General features: G+C 26.7%; 2 protein-coding genes across 7 annotated transcripts in view; one reads left to right on the forward strand and one right to left on the reverse strand.

The window, feature by feature from the left end:
- Positions 1-3,466, reverse strand: part of LOC100201949 (kinesin-like protein KIF20A) — an 87,186-nt gene extending 83,720 nt beyond the window's left edge. For all 6 annotated transcript variants that reach the window (XM_065793292.1, XM_065793291.1, XM_065793290.1 and 3 more), the window contains exon 1: positions 3,286-3,466. In XM_065793292.1, the coding sequence (XP_065649364.1) occupies positions 3,286-3,319 (34 nt within the window). In that variant the 5' untranslated portion in view covers positions 3,320-3,466. The remainder of the gene's footprint in view (positions 1-3,285) is intronic.
- Positions 3,467-17,509: 14,043 nt separating this feature from the next.
- On the forward strand, positions 17,510-27,308 carry LOC100210716 (gelsolin-like protein 1). The gene is made up of 8 exons (XM_065793293.1): positions 17,510-17,668; positions 17,751-17,840; positions 20,096-20,348; positions 20,588-20,775; positions 21,484-21,648; positions 22,459-22,493; positions 26,648-26,727; positions 26,819-27,308. The coding sequence occupies exons 1-8, from the start codon at positions 17,597-17,599 to the stop codon at positions 26,998-27,000; spliced, it is 1,065 nt and encodes a 354-aa protein (XP_065649365.1). The 5' UTR covers positions 17,510-17,596; the 3' UTR covers positions 27,001-27,308.
- The last annotated feature ends 350 nt before the right edge of the window (positions 27,309-27,658 follow it).

Raw genomic sequence — 27,658 nt, forward strand, 5'->3', positions numbered from 1 at the left:
ATATTTTTGTATTTTATTTTGTAAATAATTAAATAAAACAAAACAAGTACAAACCCAAAAAAATTTTGAAAAAAATTTTTTCAAAGTTATCTTTAGTTTATCAAATATCTTTAGTTTATCAAAAATACACAAAAATTTTTTTTTTTTTTTTTTTGCATTTGCACGAAAATCCCAGTGCCCCAGACCATTGAATCTCTGGTCATCTGCCCTGGAAACAGTTTCAACACGCATTTATTAGGACTACACAAATGCTGAATTTTTTAGAGCTCCAGTTTGTCTGGAAGGTAGGAAAAAATCTATCAAAGATGCCACAACAAAAAAGTGGGACACTTGCCCCAGTCTCCCCCTATTGTCTTGGGGCCCTGAATGCAAATTTTAACGTGCACATTTTTTGGCACTACAAAAATGCCAAAATTTTCAGACTCCAGCTAGTCTGGAAGGTAGTGAAAAATCAATTGCAATATTCTGTTACAAAAAAGTAGGAACCGGGACCCATTATTCATATCAAAATCTTTACATTTTTTTGAAAGATCAATGAATATAGAACAATGTGTAACAATTTTATTTTGATATCATCAAGGCCACAGAGTTTCTTAAGCATTAAAAATAGTTATATAAAAAACTACCTAAATTTATATAAATGGATAATTACAGGTACTTGATAACAAATTTTTATACTTTTGATCATTTGATTGAATTCCTCACCCCTAAAAATAGTCAGTTACAAATTTTTAAATAAAAAAATCAAATATTTTCAAAGTTATGTGACTTGAAACCTTTAAATAAACGTTGCAATTTTGAGGGGACAAGAAGGCCCTGGCCAGTATCTAATAAAAGTAAAATGGTCATATTTCAGGATCTCTTAGAGCCAGAGGTTAAAAAGAACTCTTATTTTATTAATCACACTCAACTGTGTAAAAATCAGCAAAATCTGAGATGTATGGTGACATGACCTGGGTCATTTGACATGGAATTACCCATTGACACTTGAATTTTATGTAAACCCTAAAAACTTTGGAAAAGAGTAGAGATAAAAAAAAGCTCTCTTCTATAGGATTTATATACTTATTTAGAATTTACTTTACTAAGAATTTAGAACTTACTCAGTTTTAAATAAATGAATTCAACTATATTTTAATAAAATACTGATATTTATCCCTGCATTTTTTATTATTTTCATAACTTCAGTTTAAAAAAATAGTAAATATACTATACTTCAAAACAAAAAGTACACCTAATTTTAAGACAACAAAAATAGAGAGAAGAAATGTTTCTATATGAAGAAACAAACATAAAGCAATATATGATAATGAGTAACCATTATTGAATCAATATTATTGAAAAACCATTAATGAAAAGATATTTAAAAATACATAAAGCTTATTGAACTTAATCAGGATAATAAAAATGCTAGTGTCCAGTTGAGATGATATATTATCAATTAATACAAAGAAAACAAGAAATAGCAATAATACATAAGTTTATAGTCTACTAATAATATTACAACTATAAAATTATGTTTTAATTATACTTTTTAAAAAACTTCATAAAATATACTTGAATAGAATTTAAACCTACTTAATAACACTGTGATTAGGCCTTTATTAATGTTTTTAAGGTATAGCTAAAATAAAAATAATAAAGCATGGCTTATCAGCTTTCTAAAAGTAACCAAATCAAGTGCCTGCCATTATTAATGGCCATGAATGGCTAAACATTAATGGATCTGCATTAGTGCACAAGCTTTTGTTTTAGGCCAAATCAAGACTATATAAAAAAAATTTGGCATAATACAGAAAATCAAAATTCTGTATCCTGATCAAGCTGGTTTGATGAAGCATCTAAGCAAAAAAACTCTACTGATCAAACTAGTTAAGTCAACTTTTTGACATCAGGAATGCCAACTCAGTTCGTAAATTACAACAACAATAAATAACAAGATCAATAGGGTCTGTGGACTAAAAACTTACATTTAATGGAAAGCATGTTGTTAAACATAAAAAAAAAATTTATCAGGAATATTGATAATGCAGCAAAAGATGCTTTATCAAAAATTATTCATCATGGTTGTTAAAGCTATTATCAATAGTGTAGTCAGCTTCATACCAATAACTTGACAATGCAACAAATTCAACAACATAATCTGCTTGTCAATCTAATTTTAATGAAGACGATGAATCAGATGAAGATTTTACTGTATAATCAGCATGCTCAAGAAAAAAGGTTCTACAACATTACGCAGAAATTATATTTTCTAAAGTTGCAGTTATACTGGATGAACAAATACCATCATTAGTCTAAAACGTCTAAAGGGATTCTTGCATCGTTACATAATGAAGCTAGTGTTCCCTTATAAGAGAAATTACCCTAAAGTACAATAGATTAGCATCATTAAGCACACACCAGAAGCCAGTTTAAATATTTTGCTAGTAGTTTCAAATGCAACTAAAGCACTTATCAAAAGTCAACTACAAATCAGTCATTTATGAGATGACTATGAGTTTCATTGTCATACTTTACAAATGATTGGGCTGCTGGTTGATGTCACTGTTTGCAGATCTAGCGTGCTACACAAGGCAAACTGGATGGTAAGAGACATTTTCACATTTTCACTACTAAAGTTCAATGTGTAAATGACTTCCATACATTGAACTTTAATTGAAGTCTGGTCAGATCCATTCAAAGTTGCAGCAGATTTTGTAAGAAATCTGGTTTGCATCAATGACTTTGCTGAGTGAATAGTGTTGATGCATTATTTTAACTAAACCATCACCAGAAACAAATAGTCAAAACAGTTTTTGCAAAACAAATAATCAAAACAAGTGTTGCAAAGCATAAAAAAAACTTTTTTATGCTTTGCAATTATAATTGCATCATGCGTTTTTTATCATTTTTTTATGATTAATTTTTCAAAATTTATAGATATAGGGCATGGCTTATTTACATATTATGAAAAAAATTAAACTTAAGTTGTATTCAAAACTGTCAATAGTTTATATAATTGGAAAATCCTCATATCGAAGCTGATAACTCATTTTAACTATCAAAACATTTTTACAATATACTTGTGAAAATGTACATGTTTACTATTGTTCAATTACTTTACGCTGCTCCAATCTATGCTCCAGTTGAAAATTTTTTTAATGATTTTCAGACAAGTGAGTAATTGAACAAATCTTGATACTTAAGATACAGCACTAGTTAGAAAAGTTCAATATAAAAAAACTCTTGTGCAGATATAGCCGATATATTTTTAATAGATAATACAGTGAGTTTAATACTCACCAGATGGAAATAACTTGACTGCAATATTATCCATTTTCTAACTGATTAATTTGTGGAGAAATTTTATAAAAATTACTGATTTCTTTAAAAAGCTATTTTAACGAAAAATGCTTTTTAAAAATTTGATCCGTAAATGTTTTGGCGCTAAGTTTACATTTGGACAAACGTACCTAATGTAAATAATTTTTCAAAATTTTTCAATGTTACCACATTGATATCAAAATATAACTTATTTTGAGATTATAGGTTATCCAGTACTCAGTATGGTAAAGAACGGTTTTAACTAAACTTTTACAAAAAAAGTTAATATTTTTAAATATCTACAATTATTACATACGCATATAACATACAACTTTTGCAAGCGGTAATATCGCTTATTTTATAATTTTTAATTATAAATAAAAAAAAGTTATTCGTTACGTGAGTAGTATTAAAAAATACAACCAAAAAAAAAAATTATATACATTTTCATAAAAACTTTTCATAACATTGTTAGGAAAAGCTCAATACTTAGATATCTTTTTGCTACCTTCGTTTTTGATAAAAAATGTTACTTTTTTCATTAAACCGTAGAATTAGAATAATACTTTCCTTTTGCACAGAACTGGACAATAGCGCGACGCAGCCCCCTGTTATAGATCCATGATTTTTTGCTGTTGAGATAGCTAATTTCTAGACATGGAACTCCAAATATTTGTATGTTTATACTTAGGTCAATTAACATATAAAGTTTAAACCCCCGCTCAATTTGAGGGGTTACTAATTTTAAATGGTCATAATTTTTGAACGCTGATATAATACTATGAAATTTAAAATTTATTAATGAATATAAGTCAATTGAGAATACTACAAAAAAATTTTTATCAACTTGTTACCCCTCACGTTTAGGTGGGGGAGGGGGAGTGGGATGAAGTTAAAAGGCTTTTTTGTTCCCAGTATCCAATCGCCGCAATTTTTTGCTTTCATGTATGGAAGTTAGCTATCTCTATCACCAAAAAATCCTAGATCCGTCACTGACTCCGCAACTCGAGCTTTTTATTTTTTTTTAACGAAGTTGCGAAAGCGCTTTTGCTAGAAAAATTTGATAGCGGACTGAGGTCGCTACCAAAAAAAATCCAAAACTTCGTCAACAACTTCGTTACCATTTAAATTTATAAATACCATTAAAGTTTTTTAAGTTACAAACTTTTTCATTTACTGAAAATAATGTCAAAGGATAATGAAACTTTCAAGACATCAAAAATTTTATGTGTTTTCAAAATAATTTCAGATGTGTGTATTTTGATTTAAAAACTTTGAAAAAACGGCGCGCGCAACATTAAAAAATACAAATGCAACTTTCTTAAAATGATAAATGTATTCAAAGTTCTTCACATTTAAAATTTCTTCGCTTATAAAATAATGCTCGAGCATAATTTTACTAAAAGTCGGGAATTAAGTCACGCGATTTTTATCGCGGGAAAAAAACTCGGTTTGTTTTTGAAAAACTTCTTTCAAAAGTAGCAAGAAATTCTTTTATGTGAATAATGTCAAAGAATAAAAACCCACCCATCAAAATTAATTGTATACATACATATATATATATATATATATATATATATATATATATATATATATATATATATATATATATATATATATATATATATATATATATATATATATATATTTATATATATATCATTTTTTTCAAAGAAGAACGTAGAACATTTATCTATGTGATGACGACAGTTTTCTCTTGAATTAAAAAAGCTATTCTCTTTTAAATTATGCAACTGTGTAAATACCACTAAATTTAAATAATTCATCCGTCATCACATTAAAATAGGTTCTGCAGCAATTTATTTGTTATGTACATAAGTTGTTTTTTTGTTTTGTTTATTTTTGTCAGGTTTATATAGGGTGGGTTTTTTGTTTTTTTTAAGCTGATTTGTAGAGTTTCCTCCCGTTTTATATACATAAGTAAGCGTATTGACAACTTTATGCGGATTTCTCACTACTACTCACTTTTCATTATGAAAATAAAATCTGTTATTTTTATTGATATTGAGATAGTATGATTGTGGTTGATATATCTTGCTAAATTTGTTTGATAACTTGTTTTTAGGGGCTGTCCATAAATTACGTCAACAAAATAGGGGGAGGGGTCTGAATTTTTTTGACATGTGTTAACAAGAGGTATGGGGAGGTAAAGATAAGTTGACGTCAACAATGTTACTTTTTTTAATAAATTTAGCTACTTAAAAGAAGAAAAATTAGGCAGAGTTTGCAGTCCTGTGTTACATATTCGCCAAACCTTCAGTACTTTAATAAAGCTATTTATATTCCTACTTTTTGAAAAACCGTGTTGTGTTTTAAAAAGACCCGACACGTACAGAACTTAATAAGCACACACAGAATGTTTACTCGTAACACTATTATTTTTTCAAAGTTGTTGTTGGTTAGTCTGCTATGCAAATAAAAAGCCAAAAATTGCAATTTAGTTTTTAAGTTTTAGTCTGATGTGAAAACAAAAAAGATTTATGCAAGTACTTGGTCTACACTATATTATTTAAACGTTAATACCAGGTGTGGACAACCTGCGGTTGATGGGGCTCGTTAGCTCCATGCATAGATATTAATACAATATTAAAATAAAGATTTGGTAGGTGATTTGAAAAAAGATTTGAAATGAAGATATTGGTAGCTCTTAAAAAATTCTGTTTTTAAATGATACCAACATCTTTATTTCAATATTATATTAATATTTGAGCATATATATTATATATATGCACAAATATTATGATATATATGAGGCGCACAATATTATATTAATATTGTGCGCCTCGTTTAAACAATGTGTTAAATGCATTTTTCGTTATACTATACTCTATAAGAAATAATTGGCTTTTACTGTGAAATTGAATTAGGACAAAGTTAAAGTGAGGAGGATTGGCAAATTGAAGTGTTGCATTAATTTGAAATATGTTTATAATTTAAGGAAGCTGCAATTTTAGGTCAGTTTCAAGTTGCTGAAGCAATGCTTGAAAATAATCTAACAGATAAAAACTTTAATGTTGGCGATGGTTTGCATGGTTATGGTACTCAGAATTACTATAAACATTTCAAATTTCAAAAAAAAGTGGAAAAACAATATCTTTTGGTTTATCAGAAGTAACTGATTGTGATGCAGCTACTATCTTGCAGAGCTTTACTAACATAACAGATGATATTTGTGACGTTGTAAGCAACTCTGAAATGGAAAAAGAACTTTGTTTAGCTAAGTTAATAACATCAATTAAATCAACAATGTCTGACCTTGGTCCAGTTAATCCTCTATTTAACTCACAATTAAAAGTATTAAGAGAAAAAACTTTTGCCAATTGCAGTCAATAATTGGTATCTACTTTCTTCAGAGTGAAAGATAATATGAAGGATATGAGTAATTTTTTCTTTAAACTCTATTTGCTTGCTAATTTTGCGTCTAAAACTGATAGAGTTTTGAATTCTTTTGAAAAATTTTTGTTACAAGATATTTATGAAAATGTTTTTGCTTTTATTAGTAAAGAAAGTGGCGTTGCTAAGTTAGTTCGTACCACATGTAAGGCATTTCATTCAAGAGGTTGTGAGGAAGCTGGTGTTGCTTCATATTTTAATTCTTTTCGTTCCTTTCGTAATGAAAAATTATTCTTTGTTCCATTTATTGGAAATCTTTTTAATATTTTTTATTATTATGCTGCCCTTAATTATCACAAGGATGTAACAATAGAATTTCTTAATGCGTGGTCCATATAATTTATTAAAGGCTATAAAGGAAGATTTATAAATCTTCTATTTATTGCTAAAGTTCATGCATTAGGAATCATTGAAAATTTACTTACAGGTGCCTAATTATCAAATCACTTGATAGCATTTTGCTATTAAACCCCTACCTACTTTGTTTGAAAAAAAGACTTTCAACTCTTTGTAAAGATACTTCTTCTTTATTGTTTGCAAATGGAAAAATTTTGAAAGATAGTAATCTTCTTCATCAAGATATAGTTTACTGCAAACTGTTTGAAGACAAAATTATGAGTTTGATTCTTTGACTTTACAATCATTTGAAGTTATTTTTCAAGCTGTTCTTGTTGTTTTGGAACATTAGTGTGCTGATCAGTTACCTGATGGTAAATATTGGAATCCATTTGATTCGGTTGCTGAGACAGCTTCTAATGTCCATGTTACTAACAAAGCATCAAAGAGTGACTTTGCCATTTTGGATTTAATAATACGAACAAAATCAAATGCAAATATTCAAACTATCCAGGCTTTGACAATGTGGTCTTAGAATCAAACATCAGAATTAAACATTAAAATTACTTGATTATTCAAGAGACAAAGCATCTATGATGAAACACAAGTATGATGAAAAAAGCGAAGCTCTTAAAAAAGGTAAAGCTTTCCGTTTGCTAGCAAAGCAAGAAGAAAAAAATATAGAAGAAATTAAACTACACCAAAAAAGAGTTGCAGCTTGTAATAACTTAACAAATTTAAATGTTGTAATAAAATTGTAGTAACTTAATAAATTTAAAAGCAAATTTCATTGCAAGAAGCAGATGAATCAGTTAGAATCATTAAAATCTAAAGTACTCCTTGCTTAACTTAATTTTTATCGTGTCATTTTAGGTGTGGAATGTGACAAAAAACTTTTTTGTAAAACAAAGGTAGAAGGAACCAAAAGAAGAAATTTGTCTTGGGAGGAATTAAATGAAAATCTTGTAATTGTCATTCAAGCAAATCTAATAATAAACAAACAATCTTTGCGTCATTTTTTTTTTCTTTTTTCTTTATTACAATATTTAATGCAATATTTACAAATATATCAATAAGAAAAATTACATGCAAAGAAATCGTTAAAAAAAAAAAAAAAAAGAATAAAGATAAAGAACGCGGATACTCAAAGAACGCGGATACTCATACAGGTCTTGTCACCGAAAACCGCTGTTGAAGAACTTTGAACTTAATTTAGATTTTAGAAAAAACAAAAATAAATAAATACAAATTTTAAACTTTTCTTTAGTTATTGTCTTCATGGCTTGAATTAAAATACCAATTCTTCTGAATTGCATGACTAAAGCGAAAACAATAATATCATAATATTCTTGCTAAACAAATACGAGACGTATTTGTTTGCATCTTACTCGCATCTATACGATCACTGATTCTTGTTACTCAAATGTATCTTACAATTACACTAATCTTAATTGTTGATTAATTAATAAATAAACAAAAATAATAAGAATATGATTGCGCTAGGTACATCCAAATGCACTTTAAGGTTGTCCATAAGATTGTGTAGAAGAATTTATCAAATGTTGGTGCGTTTACGTTTACACTTCCACCGATAAAAATGCTAAACCACTGTCAAAGGATGATTAACTTCCAAAAGTATCATACAATTTGAAAACAAAAATTACAAGAAAACAGAATTACAAAATTATACAAGAATGCAGAATTACATTTGAAAACAGAATCAAAAAATATCATACAACTTGAGTAATAGTTTAAACTCTCGTATTTTATGTGATGCAGCTGTTGAAAATAAAAAAAAGAATTAATGAAAAAAAATTCAAGATGCAAGATAAAACAAATTACTAGAGCAACCAAAACAACATTTATTATCCAGATTTATTACCAATTCATCCGATTTTGTAGGTATTTGTATTCAACATTGTGTTAGAGAAGAAAATTCTCTTGAAGTATCTTGGGAACGTGCTCAAATTACGAATTAATCAAATAAATGGAAAACGAACTACATACCATGTTACTCTCGAGTCCTTAGTACAAGGGACGGGGGGGGTGGGGGGATTTCAGTCCAGATCTAATAAAGGGGGGGGGGGGTTATGTTAATATATATGTATTATTTATAAAATTTTCAGTTTATAACTCCAAATTAATATTTTTTAGAAAACACGCATAAAACTATTTAGTTCTAGCGTGGTTTGAGGTCAAATGCGCATTTTTTAACAGCTGTTTAATAATAATTAAATAGGATATACGATGATATAATTTTTATACTTTGGTGAGAAATAAACCAAAAGCTGCTTTTTTATCAGTGACTAAAATAGTTATTTTCTAATTTTTTAGGCCGATTTCACTGACTTTTTGTTGTTGTTGTTGATAACAAGTAAAAATTAATGAGGGGGGGGGGGCTCTTAATAAGCTTGGGGTGGGTCGGAAAATTTTCCAAAAATTAATAATAAATAAATAGAGTAAGTATGATAACGAACCCGATGAACTATGGCCATTATTAATTGATTTTTAAAAAGGCGATCTTATTCTTTGTAGCTAGGATTATAAGGTAATTTTATTTAGTATAAATTATTAGTAATTTTGAGTTATATTTAAATTTAATTTTTTTTTGTTTATTGGTAAAATCGATAAAAGTACGTTTCAAAAACCTGTTTACTGCATTTAAATACATTGGTATTTATCTTTTTAACTGATATCAATCATATTTTATGCGTTTATAAGTTTAATTTTGTTTTATTTAAAGATATTTTTTTAAATTATATATCAATATTTTTATGTGTTATGTTTAACCGTTAATTATAAATATTAAACGAAAATAAGAAATAACAAAAAAAAAGCTTATGCAAAATTACATTTACTTATGCATAAACTGCCTATCAAGTAAAGGAAAGAATCCAGAAATGGAGGGCTAACCTTAGGCAAAAATGCATTTACTGTTACATGAACTGTCTATCAAGAAAAGGAAAGAATCCTTATATGGAGGGCTAACCCAAGGTAACATGACAGATTACTCATGAAGTGCAAAATCCTATGGCTTCTCTTCTCGTTAGTGCACTTTGTTAAATAAGTTAGACAGTTTTGTCTAATTTATGAACGGAACAGCCAAGGCACAAATATATATATATATATATGTATATATATATAATTTTTTTTAACAGCAGATTACTCTTACTTTAACAGTATCCTACTCTGAAATTTGCCTTTTGGATGAAAAGTTTCTTTTTAGTAAATTTACCGATACGATGTCTGCAAAATTGTGAATATTTTTTGGGTTTGCGACGCGTTTTGGTTTTGGGTACGGTAATTTTTTTAAAGACAAATAGATAAATCTTTTACAACTTAAAAAATATATACATAAAAGTATTCCGTCGATTATATCTTTTAATTTAGAAATTTAATAAAACCTTTCAACAAGTTTTTCATTCATTTGAATATTATCATAGGTACGGAAAATAATAAATTAGTCTAAATATTAGACTCTGAGCATTTAAATTTCTTTTGAAACTTATAACATATACTATAACCTATTACTTATGTTGTATGATTATATCTATATTATATTATAATGCAGATATTACTTAAATTATGAAGATATTGTTGACTAGAGAATATTTTTAATTTTGTAAAAAAATATTAGATTAGATCCAAAAAAATAAATATTTTTGTGAATTGTTCAAATAATTTCGATTTCCGATTTAATTTCAATAAAATTCTGTTATAAATTTGTCAACGCAACAAAAGAAAAAAAGATGTAAAAGTTTCTTTTTTTTAATTTCCGGAATACCGAAGTGGTTGAAACCATTTTGAAAATGAAATATCTTAAGTAATCCAATGCATTAAAAATAAAAAAAGTTACAAAAGCATCTTACCGTTTAACGGAAATATTTTGAAAAACTAAAAAGTAGCGAGAATGAGCGATCATTTTCGATACTTTTTACATTCAGTTTGTTGAACGGTAAGATACCTTTAGTTTCAGTTTTTTATTCTCAAAATCAATTTTAAAGAGTCAAATGCCTAGTTTAAAAGAAGCTCAAACTAGGAAGCTCTTAGCAGACGTTATGTCTAACCTGCGTTAGAAGTTTAGCATAAATGGGAGAGTGTGTAGAAGCAATTTATTTAAAAAACTCTCAATTGATAACTGTTTCTAGTTCAGGAATATATTTTCAAATTTAAAGGTGTTGTCGTCAATTGAAATTTTTTAGTACTAAAATTGATACAACAACTGCATGCAATTGTTTAATGGTTAGTGCTTTTAATTAGTTTGTTTTAGTCAAGAAGGAAAAACTCGACACCATTCTTATAGGAGGAAATATTAGATAGTTGCAATGATAATATCATTCTACTAAGCACCGTCGTTGTACAGCTCAGACAAAGAACTTGTTGGTTTGAAAGGATACCTAGATACCTAGAAGAAAGTCCAAACCTTGCATGAATATATGATATTCAGACGTATTTTACTCGATTCACTAAAATAAATTACAGTAATTTGAATTTTGTGTAAAAAGTAAACTAGAAAAAACAACACTCGAAAACTCAAAAAAATAATTTTTATAATGGAGTATTTCCGTTTCTGCGCATGATTCTTTATTTTTCTTTGTTTTAAAAATTAGAAGCAAGGAATTAAAACATTCTGCACACTATTATGATTTTCTTAAAGAACAATTATAAGAAAAATCATATTTTAGGCTACCTGAACAAATTAAATATATATATAATGTATATATATATATATATATATAAATATGTATATATATATATATATATATATATATATATATATATATATATATATATATATATATATATATATATATATATATATATTACGAATGAAATGAGGGAGGTGAATCTTTAAAAAGAACCGAATAGTTCCTTTAAAAAAAAAAAGGTCCTCAAAACAACAATTTACTCGACGAATTGTGTAAAATACGCGACTAGCCAACTTAATTCATAAAAAAAACCAACTATAACTTGAAAATCACCTTCTTTAAGGGTGGGGGGGGGGTGGTGGCTACCCCCTAAAATTGCCTCTGTATATATATAAATATATATTGTGTGTTAATGTCGCAATATCTTGAAAAATATGCAATAGTTTTCAAAACGCTATACTCTACCTAAAAATATTTGATGTCTGCTATTTCTAATCAGAAATATATTAAATATGAGTTGTAGAAATATAATATTTCACTTGAAATACTCACAAACAATTTATTTTCATAAAAATAACTAGATGAAATCAACAAATTCGCAACTTCCGTGCGTCATTTCATCATGAACAATTTTTTATCATTTAAGCAATTTTCATTTAAACAATTTTCATTTAAACAATTTTCATTTAAACGTCATCATTTAAACGATTGCTGTAACTCGATGATACATAGTGCAATACTGTAACTTTTTTGAAATCTTTACTTATATCTAAACCATTTTTTTTTTAAAGTATACTGCTGAAATTTGTATTTCCGAGGAATTAAAAGTTTATTTATCAAGTAACGAAAACTTGCGTTTTTCTGTTCCGCACATGATTCCGCCTCAAACTTAATTTATTCCTTGATAACATTACTAATGTGTGCCGTTTTTAGTTTTCAAAATATTAGAATTAAATGAGAGTAAATTGGAGATCGCCAGTTTTGTTTTTATGAAAATAATAGACAAAACATAAAGGAGTTTCCGTGCGTGAGTTTTTGGAAATTCCCAACGTTAAATTTAACATTAACAAAACCAGGTCATGAACGCATCAAAATAACGACTTTTATTTTTATTTAAAAAAAAGAAAAAGTTAGTTTGATGGGTTCATGATCCGATTTCGTTACCTGGTTTTTGCTGATATAATATTTCCACTATTGCACACGTAAAAGCTAAATAAGTGCGCACAAAAAAAAAGTTTTAGAATCTGTAATCATCAGTTATTTCATAATAAAAATCCAAACTGTTTATAAGTAAGGACATAAAAAAGTGCATTGTTTAAAAAAATAAATAAAAATTAAATGTTTTAAATGCTCTTTTTTTTTTAAAGGCGGTCAATACATATTGCACACACTTTAAAATTTCTTTTTCGTTTAAAAAAAAATTAAAAAAAAGATCTGTGCAGCTGTGATAAAGAATAAAAAAGGTTGTTATGACGAGTCAAAAATTGAAAATTATTGATAAAAAACGTTTTATAATATTTAGTTCTCGTAAACACAACAATTAAAATACAATTTAGACTTGAAAAGGTTTACTTATTAATTTATTTCTAAAAAATCAGTACCTGCAACAAAATATTTGTCGGTATTGTGTGTGTGTGTATATATATATATATATATATATATATATATATATATATATATATATATATATATATATATATATATATATATATATATATATATACACTGCAGGCCAAAAGTTTCCGGACACTTTGGATTTGTTTAATCTTTTTAATTAAAACTCCCATAACTATTTCAAAAAAAATTCAAATATCATATTTGTTTTATAAAAGATACGTATAGTTACTATTTAAGAAAAAAAAAAGAAAAAAAATGAAATGAAAAAAATACTTACAACACTATTATTATTAAACTATCTTTTCGTCAAAAAATAACCCACGAGTTTTTATCACTTTTTTTGCGATCCGTGGCATCCTATTTATTAATTAATTAATCATTAAATTGTTTTCTAGAATTGTTTTATATTGTTCTTTTTTCATAATACCTTCAATTTTAACTAGGTCACCTACACCAGCTAAAGAAAAACATCTCCATACCATAACTAACTCACCACGATGCTTGATTGTCGACACTAAACACTCTGGGATCATTTTTTCTTTTGTTGTTCTTCTCTGATGTAAATTCAACGTCTTTGCCCAAACAGTTTAAATTTGGACTCGTCGGTCCATACTACTTTTCCCCAGTCTTCTTCTGTCCAATTTTGGTGGTCTATAGCCCATTGTAACCTTTTCTTTTTATTTCCAATCCGTAGCAACTGTTTCCTGACCGCTATACGGCCAGAAAGTCCTTCTTGCCTAAGACGTCGTTTCGTAGTGGTGAATGAAATAGATTTTGAATGACTCTTATTAAAGCCTGAAGTTATTTCCGGGGCCGTTAGACTTCGATTTCTTTTACTTATTAATATTATACTATTATATTCTGCTTTTGTGGTCTTCCGTGGTCTACCAGATCTATTTTTGTCTTCAAAAATGCCTGCTTCTTTCCATCGTTTCATGGTATCTTGTACAGTACTTCTGGAAACTTTTAGTTTTTTGAAAATTTTACAAACTTAATAACTTTCTATATGCAATGTAATTATTTCAGAACGTTTTGCAACGTTAAAGAAGGTTTTTTACCCATATTTTTAATTAAATAGTAGAATTATAAAAATTTTTCAAGATTTTTTAATGCAACCGTCATTAATACCAAATGAAAACTAAACAAAACTAAATATTCTTAATCATTTTAGTTGGCTATTATTATATTATAAATATTTACTTCATGCTTCAACAAATAAATAACTTTAACAAGACCAAACTCTTATGAGTAATTTAACGCTATATATCACGTTAAAATAAACAATTAAAAACAACAAACTTATTTATGTAAGTTTGAGGTCAGTAATACCCAATTACTGACCTCAAACTTACATAAACACTTAAAATTAGTAAGTTTAAGTATTATAAATTAATATTATTGATTAATTTAATGATACAGGATAGATTTTAGCTTTTTATATAAAAATATCAAGTGTTTGGAAACTTTTGGCGTGCAGTATATATATATATATATATATATATATATATATATATATATATATATATATATATATATATATATATATATATATATATATATATATAAATATATATATATATATATACATATATATATATATATATATATATATATATATATATATATATATATATATATATATATATATATATATATATATATATATATATATATATATATATATATATATAATTATAGAGCCTCTTTTTTTACTTCATTGTTAACAGTCAGATTAATATTGAAAACTTAACTTAAATTTTTTAAACTTAATTAAAATATGTATGTCTTTAAATAGACAGGCTGATCAATGAATCTTTACATTTTTGTTAGAACTTCTCATTTATTCTGGAAACTATTTTGTTTTAAAGAATTTTAATAAACTCATTTTTCTTCAATATTATATTTCTTCAGTATTATAAGTAATTTACTTGGGGAAAAAAAGATCATGTACGGTAACGTTGAAGGTATTAAGAAAACCATCTTTAAAATATATATTAAAATATATTTTAAAAAAAGTAAGTTTTAAAGTACTTAGTTTCCTTTAAAAAAAAAAGAAGATTATTTTAAATTTATTTTAAAATTTCAAAATAGTTTTGAATTATACATTTTCAACTATTTAATCTTTTAGTACTCAATATTTTGTAAATATTGAAAAATCTATACAATAAATTTTTTTTTATGAAGATTTCTTTTTAATTTAAAGTAAATTTATCTTCTAACAAAATTTAAAAAATTGCAATTACGATGAAAAATTTATATTTTTAATACGAACGGGTAATACTTTATAAAACGAAAAAACTTTTACTTTAAAAATGATGTCTAAATAAAAATATTCAAAATGGCCTAGTTTTAAAAGCTTATTATATTAAAACCTAAAGAAGATAACCTTATAAACGTCTAAAAATTAGTTTTTTGAGCAGCCGTAGCACAGTGGTAAGTGCGCTTGCCAAACCACTGCGCTACGGCTTATGTTAGAAATCGCTTGTTCAACCTCTGGGAAAGTTTTATAACATCGGTAAGGAAGGAGAAGTGAACTTTCTTTCAAATGCTCTTCGACGGAGCTCGTGATAAGACCAAAAAGACCTCTTTGGGCACATAGAATAAAAAAGAAATGAATAAAAATAAACAAAAAAAAGGTTTGTAAATTAAAAATAATTAAGTAATTATCCGGTGGGAAATGAGCTAGCGACTAGGTACTTTTGCAGCGATTTTTCAGCGTGATTACTTATGATAATTACTAAACTTATAACATTACGACTTTGTCGCTTGTCGATTTACCACCGGGTACTGGTCAACGACAATAACAACAACAACAACAATAACAACAACAACAACAACAACAACAACAACAACAACAACAACAACAACAACAACAACAACAACAACAACAGTAACAAGAACAACAACACCAACAGCAACTAAAAAAGCAAAAAAGCAAGCTACAGCAAAATAGACTAATGTGCGGTGCTGAATAATAATGTTGGAGATGTGTGGCTGTTTAGTGGCAGGTAGCTTTTTAGTTGTCAAAAATGAAAATTTTTTGTTAGGTTAAGCAGGTATTATTTCAGCTGTTAAAATTTAAACTTTTTTTTCAAAAACTTTTTTGGTTAGATTAAAGCAGGTAAATTCTCAGCTTTTGCAAAAATTAAAATAATAATAATAATAACAATAATAATAGCAATAATAACAACAATAATAATAACAATAATAATAATAACAATAATAATAATAACAATAATAATAATAGTAATAATAATAATAATAATAATAAATAAAGCGATGAATCTAAATTAAAATGAAACGTTAAACTCGATTTGAATAACTTTACTGATTTATTTTATTTTACTTTAATATTTATTTATTATTGTTGCTATTTTTAAATTTTTGAATCATGGTATTTTATTTTTCTTTATAAGTAATACACGTTAATAACAATAACATAATTTAGTAGTAATAACGCAGAGGGTGTTACTAAAAATTCCATCGTCGTTATGTTTTTAACAAATCCGTCATCGAGGTTATTAAATCAGACAAATGATAGCGTCTTTTTTTTCAATGAAAATTTGTAAGATAAAAAAAATTCTTGGAAGCTGTTACATTCAATTTAAAGCTTAAAAAGACGCGCGAGGTAATCTCTTTTTACGGGAACCAATTTAAATTAAATTCAGACACTCGGATGAAACTAAGCATAGACTTGTAAAAAAAAAAGAAAAATTTAAAATGAAGCAGCAATTGTTGTTGTTGTCGCTGCTTAGTTGCTTTGCCAACCATTTAATCCATTTAATAACCACTTGTTAAACTTTTAAAGTAGGTTGGAAAACATTGACACGTTTTTTTTATGGGCTAATAATGGTAATAAAATGACTACGACTTATCTGCGACCAGAAGTTCATTAAACCATTTTTTACATGGTAAAAGCAAAAAGTTCAAACTTTTTTATTTAAAGAGTAGGATGAATTCTAATTTAAAAACCACTTTTATAATAGGAAACCTTGTAAATAAAAAAAGTTAGTTTTTTGCAACAATTTCGTAAAGGAGGAGAGACAACTTTAAAAACTGTACGTCATGAAACTTACACTGATTGGACGTAACAATATCACCCAATTATTTTTATAAGTGTCTTTTGTCTTTAAATCCTTTAAAACCTTTTATGGTGATAAATATTTATCAAGACTAAGTGTTATTTTCAAATATATTTTTTTTTAACTAAAGGAGTGCCACTTTCTAGTTACTTACTCTAAAGTTAGGACTGTCCACTGCCGAAGCTTGAAAAAATGCAGAAAGCTAAGAAATATGACTGGAAAGACTCAAACATGGCCTTGTTTGGCAGTGATACAGAGAAAAAGGTTAATTTTATTTTTATTTTATATTGTTAGAGCTGAAAATAAAACAATTTGTTGACAAATTTAAATAATTTTTACTTATTAGGTGAAAAAAGAGTCTGCTGAATCAGAACCAGCATGGCACGGTGCGGGGCAAAAAGTTGGACTTCAAATATGGAGAATTGTCAAGTTCAAAGTTAGTAAGATCTTGTGAATAAAATCGTTTTTGACATTAATATGTAAAAAAATTGTTATAATAATGATAATAATAACAATACTAATACTAAAGTAATTATCATTAATGAAAGTTATTTTTTTGTTTTAAAGACATCTTGATTGAATGTTATACTAAATTTTTTGGAGACATTATTTTATTTGTTTTTTTAGTAATATTTCAAGACCGATAGACGGTCTCATCATCAGACTATAAAACGATTAATATTTTTAAAGTCTGATGATGAGAGCGTCTATTGGTCTCGAAATATTACTAAAAAATACATAAAGTTATTATTTTACATAATGACACTAATGTCATTTTTGCTAATATTATTAAATAAAATCTGTTAAATTTTTTTTTATAAGTTATAGCAAATAAAAACAAAAAGCTACAAAGTTTTATTATACACCTATTCTTTTAGTATAACGTAAAAAAACATTACCTGTTAACATTACCTATAGATACATTGTCTGTAAATATATATATATATATATATATATATATATATATATATATATATATATATATATATATATATATATATATATATATATATATATAAAAATGTGTGTTTAGATAATAATATGCTTACTAATTTTGCTTATCTTTATAGCGTACAGCTTTTTCAGAAAAAGAAGGAAAAAAAAGCAAGAAAATGAAAGAAAAGATTGATGCCCCATGCCAAACATTCAGTTAATGTAGCGGCACTCTTTTGTGGCAGCAGGCTATAAGATTGTTGATGTATGTACTGAAGCTTCCGCCAGCAGGCTATTTCAGTGTAACGTCACAGGACTTATCTAAACATGCATTTATTGTTTTATAAATATATATATATATATATATATATATATATATATATATATATATATATATATATATATATATATATATATATATATATATATATATATATATATATATATAGGGTTGCCAGATGTCCGGCTTTGACAAAGGAGAACTCAGTATAAAAATTTATTTTTGTAAGTTTGGCGCTGTATTCTCCTCCGTAAAAGCCGAATGTCTGGCAACCCTATATATATATATATATATATATATATATATATATATATATATATATATATATATATATATATATATATATATATATATATATACACCTATAGTATCACTTAAGGGGTTAGATTTAAAAAAAACATGTTTACGGGGGACATTAGTATTATCGTGGACATTTTTGTGCACCCATGCAATATTTATACAAAGTGAAAAGTACATACATCAATTATCAAATAACCTGACTCGCAATGGAGTGCTGCTACATCAACTGAGAGTTTGGTTAGGGCAGCATCAAGGTCAGGCTTAGGTTAAGGTTAGGGCAAGGTTTAAAAATGGTTATAATACTGTAATTAATCGTTTTTATAAAAAAAAAAAAATAAAAAAAATATAAATATATTATATAATAAATAAATTTAAAAAAATAAATAAATATAAAAAATATATTTTTATAATAAAATAATAAATTTAAATATGTGTAAATAAAAATAGAAATAAAAAAAAATTACAAATATGATAAAATAGTAGAAATAAAGTAAAAAAAAACTTTATGAGAATAAAAAAAACATTTCCCCCTAAACGCTGACAAGGAGTATATATATATATATTCATACATATACATTAGGTACAAGCAATTTTTGGCATTAAGTTGCTTCAAGCTGGAGTGGATAGTTTATTAAAAAAATAATTAAAAAAAGATTTAACTGAAAAATAAAAAAATCAATATAAATAAACTGCTTTAAAATGCCATTTTTTGTAAAATTTTAAACAATGTCATTAAAAATCAGTAAATCTAAACAAAAGTAAAACTTTCCAACGGAAGTTTATTGCTCTTTCTGCAATAAGTTGAAATTTTCAAGATAAAAAATTTAATGTTTTTTTTTTTCTAACTTGAAAAAAAAAATTGGATTTACGTAAAATCATCTTTTTTTACAGGACCAAAGCATGTCTAAAATGTTATAAAAATGTAAAAAATAAATGATTTATGTTTTATTATATATGCAAATATGCTGGAAAATGTTTCACACCAACACTTGTTAAAAATTTATCAGTTATAACTCAACCTAGTTTGTGTGTTATTATAAATTATATGTAAAAAATTTAAATTTAATTAATATAGAATATGGAAGACTTGCATCTTTCATATTTTGTCCATTTTTTATCTTTACTAAACCACAGTTTCTTGGTTTAGTTAAGACTCATTTATTTATTATTTAATTAAGGTTACACATTGGGAAAAAGAGCAGTATGGAGAATTTTTTACTGGCGATTCATACATTATCTTAAATACATATAAAGATGAAGAAGAACTTAAGTATGATGTTCACTTCTGGATTGGAGAATACTCAACACAAGATGAGTATGCTACTGCTGCATACAAAACAGTAGAGCTTGATACATATTTAGATGACAAACCCATTCAACATCGTGAAGTTCAAGGTTATGAATCTTGTCTCTTCAAGAAGTACTTCCCAAGTAATTTCTTTACCAACTAATTTAAAATGTTCTTAAATATATATATATATATATATATATATATATATATATATATATATATATATATATATATATATATATATATATATATATATATATATATATATATATGTATATATATATATATATATATATATATATATATATATATATAATATAACAGATAATATTATGTATAAAATATAATGTTTTTCAGTTAATACTTTTTTATTTTTTAGCATTTATCCTACTGAAAGGAGGTGCTGATTCTGGTTTTCGAAGAGTTTTACCTGAAGTTTATGTTCCAAGATTATTCCATGTCAAAAAGGAAGGCAGGAATATCTCATGTACCCAGATAGGATTGAAACGAGGCAACTTGACATCAGATGATGTATTTATTATTGATGCAGGAGAAAAAATTTACCAGGTAAAATGAATATCCAGTTAATTTTATAATACATTTGTACATTTTTAGCATTCACGCTTATGCAGGGTTTTTTTGCTTCTTTAGTATGCTTCTGTTTACAATTGTTTTTGTTTTTTTTTTCTTTTTTTGTGGTAGCTATGTGGCAAGTCTGTTTAAATATTTGTAATTGTTGTTGAAGCATGTTTGATTGGTTGTATGAGATTATGTGATTTCTAAATTAAGATCTATTTAAAGAAGAGGTTTTGAAATCATGTTATTATTTAAGAATATGTTGTTTAATTAATGTCACAAAGATAAAACTTACAATATGATTTTAAATAAGACATTCTAGCTATTTGCATTGCTTCATTTTTTAAAACTTTTTTATTTTTTATATTCTCTGCTTTTGCATGCTTTTCTATTGCTTTTCTAATTTGTAATGTTTTACTTTTCAAAAAGCTATAATTTTATCAGTTTTTATAATTTGCTTTTTTAAAAATTTTATTTTATGTTATTTTTTCATTTTTCAAAAATTGATTGCCATTCAACATGTTATTACAGTATCATATATTCAGATAATTAATAACTATAATATATATAAAATTTATATTTATCCTCAGGTATTAAAGTTTGCATTTTATAAATTATACATTGTTTTACATATATTTGAAAAATATATACTCTTGTACACACACACCCACACATATATTAAAATCTATTTTTTATTAGTACAATGGTTCAAAATGCAGTCATGATGAAAAATTCAAAGCTGCTCAAGAAATTGCAAGACTCAAAGGTACTCGTGGAAAAGCTAGAGTTGAAACATTGGAGGAAAATGCGATATCCAATGAACATCCAGCTTTAATGCTCTTAAAAGATGGTGAAAGTAAAAAGGTACATATAGATCTATAGTTAATATTTTATATGACATGATAAAATATGACATGACAGAAGTATGACGTGGACAAAATGAGGCTTAAGTTATTGATGCATTTAGATATTTTTAGCCTTTCTAAAATAGTTTTTACCATTTCTTATACATTTACAATTTTTTTTTTTTAACCAAACCATATTATTGGGGGTTCAAAAAAGTTTTGAAATTTTTTTGTTCTTTCTGTAATTTTGGTACTTTATTCAGGTACAACGTGTTTAAAAAAAAATATTTTCTATCGTTAGCTACAACTTTTCCCAATCTTTCAAGCAGGTTATAGATTTAGTTTTAAAATGTTTTAAAAGGTGGTCTCAGAATTGATCCAAGTTTCTTATTTGTAAAAGCTGAAGTGTTGTTTGATCAGACCATGAATCATTAATATGAACAAGTGATAGTTGAAAGAAACTATATCCGGTAAATATTGTCAGGGGCTGGACATCCCATTGAAGCACCTTTGAAGTTTTTGGAGTGTAGTCCTGCTGAAAAATCTTAGAGTCTTTTAAAATATTGGTGGCATTCATGCAAATCTAAAAAAATACGGTTTATTACTTTTTTGTAATTAATAATTATCTGCTTGCCCTGCCAGGCAATTGGGTAGTTTTTTTTTTTTAAATTTCGTTTGTAACTTTAGAGGACTAGTTGTTCTATATTGCTTGACAACCATTTTAATTACACCACTGAACTGTAATTAATAATTCAATTTATTTCTCTGTTTTGCATTATTAATCATGAAAATAAAATTTTATTAACATATTATTTTATTCTTACAATAGAAAGAAAAATGTCATGGTGAACGAAAGATGTTTAGGTAACTTTATTTGATTTTTTTATACACTTTTTTAAATATATACAGTACTGTAAATAAGTTTTATACCACTTACATTTTTTCAAAAAATATCGGAGAATTCTTCTCTAATATTTAAGTTTATAGTTCTAAATTATAAACTTATTAAAACACATGTATTTCACACAAAATATGGAACAATTACAAACTTTTTAATGTCAAACTTCATAAAAAACTCCTAATATTTACTATGTCCTCCTTTTGCCTCAATCCCAGCTGATATTCGCCGGGGAATAGATTCATACAAGTTAGTTATAAAATCCTAGGGTATGTTGTGCCATTCTCTTTGAAGTACTTCAAAACATTCTTCAGCATTTCAGGGAGCATGTTCGAACTTCTTTCTGTCCAGGTAATCCCAAACATGCTCAATTATATTCAAAACTGGACTCTGGGGAGGCCAGGTCATCAATTCCAGTACTCCTTCCTCTGCCATTTCATTTAAATAATTTTTTGCCACTCGGGAACAATGTTTTGGGTCATTGTCCTGCTGCAGAATAAAATTATGACCTATTAGTTTCATTCCGGATGATACAGCAATGGTGCCTTATAATATCCACATAATGTTCCCTGGTGAGTTGCCCCCCCCCCCTATTTTGATCAAATCACCTACTCTAGATGAAGATAAACAACCCCAAACTTGTAAACACTTGGGCTGATAGGCTTCTTCAATTCTTCTTCAAACATATTGGCGTCCTTTCGTTCCAAAAATTTGGAATTTGGACTCATCAGTGTACAGAACCTAATTAAACATTTCCTGGGCCCAATTTTTGTGTTGTTTTGCATATTTAAGTCATTTTTCTTTATTGCCACACTGTAATAATGGTTTTTGAATTGCAACACACCCACTTAATCCCGATTTAAGTAGGTGCCGTCGAATAAAAGAAGAGCTGACATTCTTCCCAGTTGCTGTCTTAATGTCTTTTGCCAGCTCGGTTGATGTTTTTTTTGTATTTCTTAAAGATAGGGTTTTTAAGTATTTGTCATCTTTTGTTAGCTTAAGAGGTCTACCACTTTTCTTTCTATCTTCAAGGGAGCCGATTTCTCTAAACTTTTTAATGATTTCTGTCACAGCATTCTTCGAATATCCTGTTTTGGATGTAGTTGTTATGACACATCGTTTTAATAAATAAACAAACAAATCCTTCATGTTTCCTCATCAAATTTGTTTATTTATTCAAAATAATATATTCTTTCAACTTTTCTTATATATTATTAAACTTAAGTACGCTTTAAATTGTAAATATGTCTAATTATACAAGTGGTCTAAAACTTAGTCACAGTACTGTGTATATATATATGTATATATATATTTATATATATATATATATATATATATATATATATATATTTATTTATTTATTTATATTTATATATATATATATATATATATTTATATATATATTTATATATTTATATATTTATTTATATGTATATATATATTTATTTATATGTATATATATATTTGTTTATATGTATATATATTTATTTATATGTATATTTATATATATATATATATATATAAGTATATTTATATATATTATATATGAGTGTATTTATATATATGTATAAGTTTCAAAATGCCTATGTAAATCAAGACAGTTTTTTAAGAAGGGGAAACCTTTTTTTTTTTACCATAACATATTTGTACCTAAATAGTACCTACCCAAACTCTCTGTCAATGCACTACTGAGGCCCTTGCATGACATATATGTATTCAGTCATATATAATTAATAACGTTTTATGCAGGGCTTAGTATGCACAGATATTTATTCTGAACTTCAGTGTACTTCAATTCTACCTCAGTGTACTTCAGTTCTGAACTTCAATGTACATCAGGTGTATGTCCAGAAAAACCCCAATTTATAACAAATTTTTTTTGTTTTTGGTGTACAAAAGTTGTACAGTAAATCACATTGCTCTACGATTACTAATTTAAATTTTTTCTACGATTACTAATTAAATTTTTATAAAAAATTTTGCATGATAAAAACGTTGCCAATCAAAAATTGTTTGTTTTTTTTCTTTTCAAAAAAATTTTTTTTTTTGTAAAGTTAATCAAGTTTATTAACTTTACATTAAAGCCAAACTTTGAAAGTATTTTTTATAACTTAATGAAACTGTGGTATTGATTTAGTTATAGAGAGCTTGCTCTGTAGGCGAGAGTTTGATCCCCACCCTACGTCCCTGGTAGTGTTGCACTTAACTTGTTTTCCATGCAATGGTCTGGTTCACGGTCATGTTTTGAAGTTAAAGAGTTATGAGAGTTTTGAATACAAAAAAAAAAGATGTAAAAAAAAAATACCTCCTTAACTGTAGTAACCCCCTTGACTAAAAAAGCTAACTTGAACATAAAAATTTCATTTTTTAAAACAAAATGTCAAGATTTGGTTTACATTTATTTTTGTTGAAAATTTTTCAGTTGTGTCTATGTTAAATTTTGAGTTTTTGTTTCTGATATTATTATAATTAAAATGAAAGTTCTCAAAATTAAAGTTTATGAAAGTTTGTTTTTAAAATTAAGAGCCACAAAACTGAGAAACATAAAATTTAATGCACTAAGTTTTGCAGGTTTTTTTTTTAATTTTAATGCTAGATTGCAAATTCAAAAAAGAGAAAAATGTATATTTCTTGTGTATAGTGTTTAAAGTTAAACTCAGGGATTGCCTTTTCCTGATGTTTCTGGAATTCCGGATATTTTTCTTAACTTTAAGTTTTTCTGAATATCCAAAATGTTTTCCATACGTACAAGTTTAAGTATATATTTTTGTAATATATATTTTTTTAAGCTTTTTCACTCATCACAAAAATAAGAATAGCTTAAATAAAGTTAGAAAAACTCAGCTAAAAGCTAAATTAAGAAGAATATATATTCCGGATATTTTACCCGAACAATTTTCTGAATTTTTAAAATATGGTCTGGATGATCTATGTAAACTGCAAATAATACTTCTGTCAACTATTGTTGCTGCCATTTGTTGCAAAATGATTTTATTTAACCTCAACTTTAGCAGTTAACTTTTCATATGCATTGTTTTGCATGCTACACAGTCTTCTCCGTCCAGCCAGCGCTTTCGCGCTCCCCCACACGCTCGTAAAAAAATTAGCAAGCGCTTGAAAAAGCGCTAGCCAAAAAAATAAAAGCGTTTTGTTTTAAATTGCAACAAAACTTTTTTGATCATTTGTTGAACTTTTATGAAATGCCTTTTTTTGCTTTTTTTAAAGTTATTTTAGGTATTTTATCTAGTAATCATTCAAAGCATTCTTTTGATCTTAATTTTAATAGCAGAAAAAAATGAATTTTTTAAATCGCGCTGGCTAACTTAAAAATGGCCATTCTACCAGCGCTTTTTCGTGCGCTGGCGTTAAATTTCAAACGCAGAAGACTGGCTGTAGTGTTAGTGGTTATAAAATTTAACAGTGTTGATGGTTCTAGAATTTTGATTTTAAAAAGTTATTTTATGTTTCAGTTTTTAGGGACGTTTGTCTTTTTACTATTAATTCTATTTTTGCCATCCAATCAATTCATCAAGTTTTGTCAATAAATAATGAAATAATACCCATCCATTTTAGTGGATCATCATCTATATTAGTGTGATATTGTTTGATGATGTTACAAAAACAGCATGAATTAGTTCATAAATTTTTTTCTTTAAACCAAAATGTACTTCGTGTGGGTTTACACAATAAAAACAACTAAGAAAGTCATTTCCAGAATTTTTTCCAAAAAAATTCGTAAGTCTCTCTTTGTTTTCTGGAACTCTGGCACTCTGGAAATCTATTTTGTACAGTAAAAATTTAAGTTAAAGTGAGACAATGGTGTCTTCTAAAGCATTTTATGAATATAAATTATCAAATGTTGTTGTATTTAGCGTTAATTATATTTTAGTTAGGCGTGTTTTACGCTTTCTATATTACAATTTGTTAAAACCGCCCCATAATGGGGCTGATAGATTAAGGAGATAAAGATAGAGAAAGAGATAGATAAAGGAGAAAAATAACGGAAAATGTTTTCCGGATATCTTCCAGTTTTCCGGAAAATACTTTTCGAATTTTAAAAATATGAACCACGTGATCTAATTTTATAATTTTATAGTTAAATAAAATTTATTTACTTCAGAGTAAGTGATGCTGATGGAAGTCTAGACATGGATCCTGTGGAAGGAGAGATTAGTAAAGATAAACTTACAAGTGATGATGGTATGGTTTTAATTCTTTCATTAAAAAACTGTGTGTGTGTAAATGTTTTTATATAAGCAGAAGATTAATTAGATATATTTATCTTTTTCAGTTTATATTATCAACACTGGTGAGCATGTATATTGCTGGATAGGATCTGGAGCAAGTATTGATGAACGTAAAAACGGTCTTGCTTATGCCAGCAACTATTTAAGTCAAACTGAAACACCTTATTTGCCCATCACAGTTATTGCAGAAGGCAAAGAAAATGACGACTTTAAAAAAGCATTTTAAATTCTTAGATAAATTGACTTTTAGAAATGTTTAAATATAAGTTGTTGTGTTCATCGTTGCTTGAATGTAAATTATTCTCTGTTTATAATGTAATTTCAAATATGCACTATGTGCGTTTTTTTGAAAGTTACACTATATTCATTGTTACTAAGATGCAAGTTGCATCGTGTAGCTTTTACTACAAATGTTTCTTTTATTTTATATATATATATATATATATATTTTTTATATATATCCATTTTTTTTTAATTAATTTTATAATTGAGTTATATTTTTGGTGATTTGTTAATAAAATGAAAACTATAAAAGTTATTTTATTTTCGCGCGCACTGAATCCACTTTACTTTGAAATTGTTTGCTTTTGCCCATTAACCCTTTCGTGACGAGTTACCCGTATGCCGGTTCATAAAATTTGTTTCTAAATGACGAGTGACCCGCATGGCGGTTCGTAAACAATTTTAAATATTTCAAATCGTATATAGCAATTGGGGAAAACTTTAAACTTATCTTTGAAATGTGAATAGTTTCTCAAGTTAATGCCTCAAACCGTTTGTTAATTGCATTTATAGATCGCTCAAAAATCAATTTTAATAAATGACAAAATAGATAAAAAATATACTGTCATAACTGAGATCCTTCATATTTTTTTCAATGATAG

Source organism: Hydra vulgaris, chromosome 03 (genome assembly GCF_038396675.1).
Source record: "Hydra vulgaris chromosome 03, alternate assembly HydraT2T_AEP".
NCBI lineage: Eukaryota > Metazoa > Cnidaria > Hydrozoa > Anthoathecata > Hydridae > Hydra > Hydra vulgaris.

Excerpts from the sequence above, each read along its gene's own strand:
- LOC100210716 (XM_065793293.1), top strand. The coding sequence starts at position 17,597 with ATGCAGAAAGCTAAGAAATATGACTGGAAAGACTCAAACATGGCCTTG. Across the intron at positions 20,349-20,587 it reads CTTCAAGAAGTACTTCCCAA|CATTTATCCTACTGAAAGGA; the intron begins GTAATTTCTTTA and ends TTTATTTTTTAG. Across the intron at positions 21,649-22,458 it reads AAGATGGTGAAAGTAAAAAG|AAAGAAAAATGTCATGGTGA; the intron begins GTACATATAGAT and ends TTCTTACAATAG.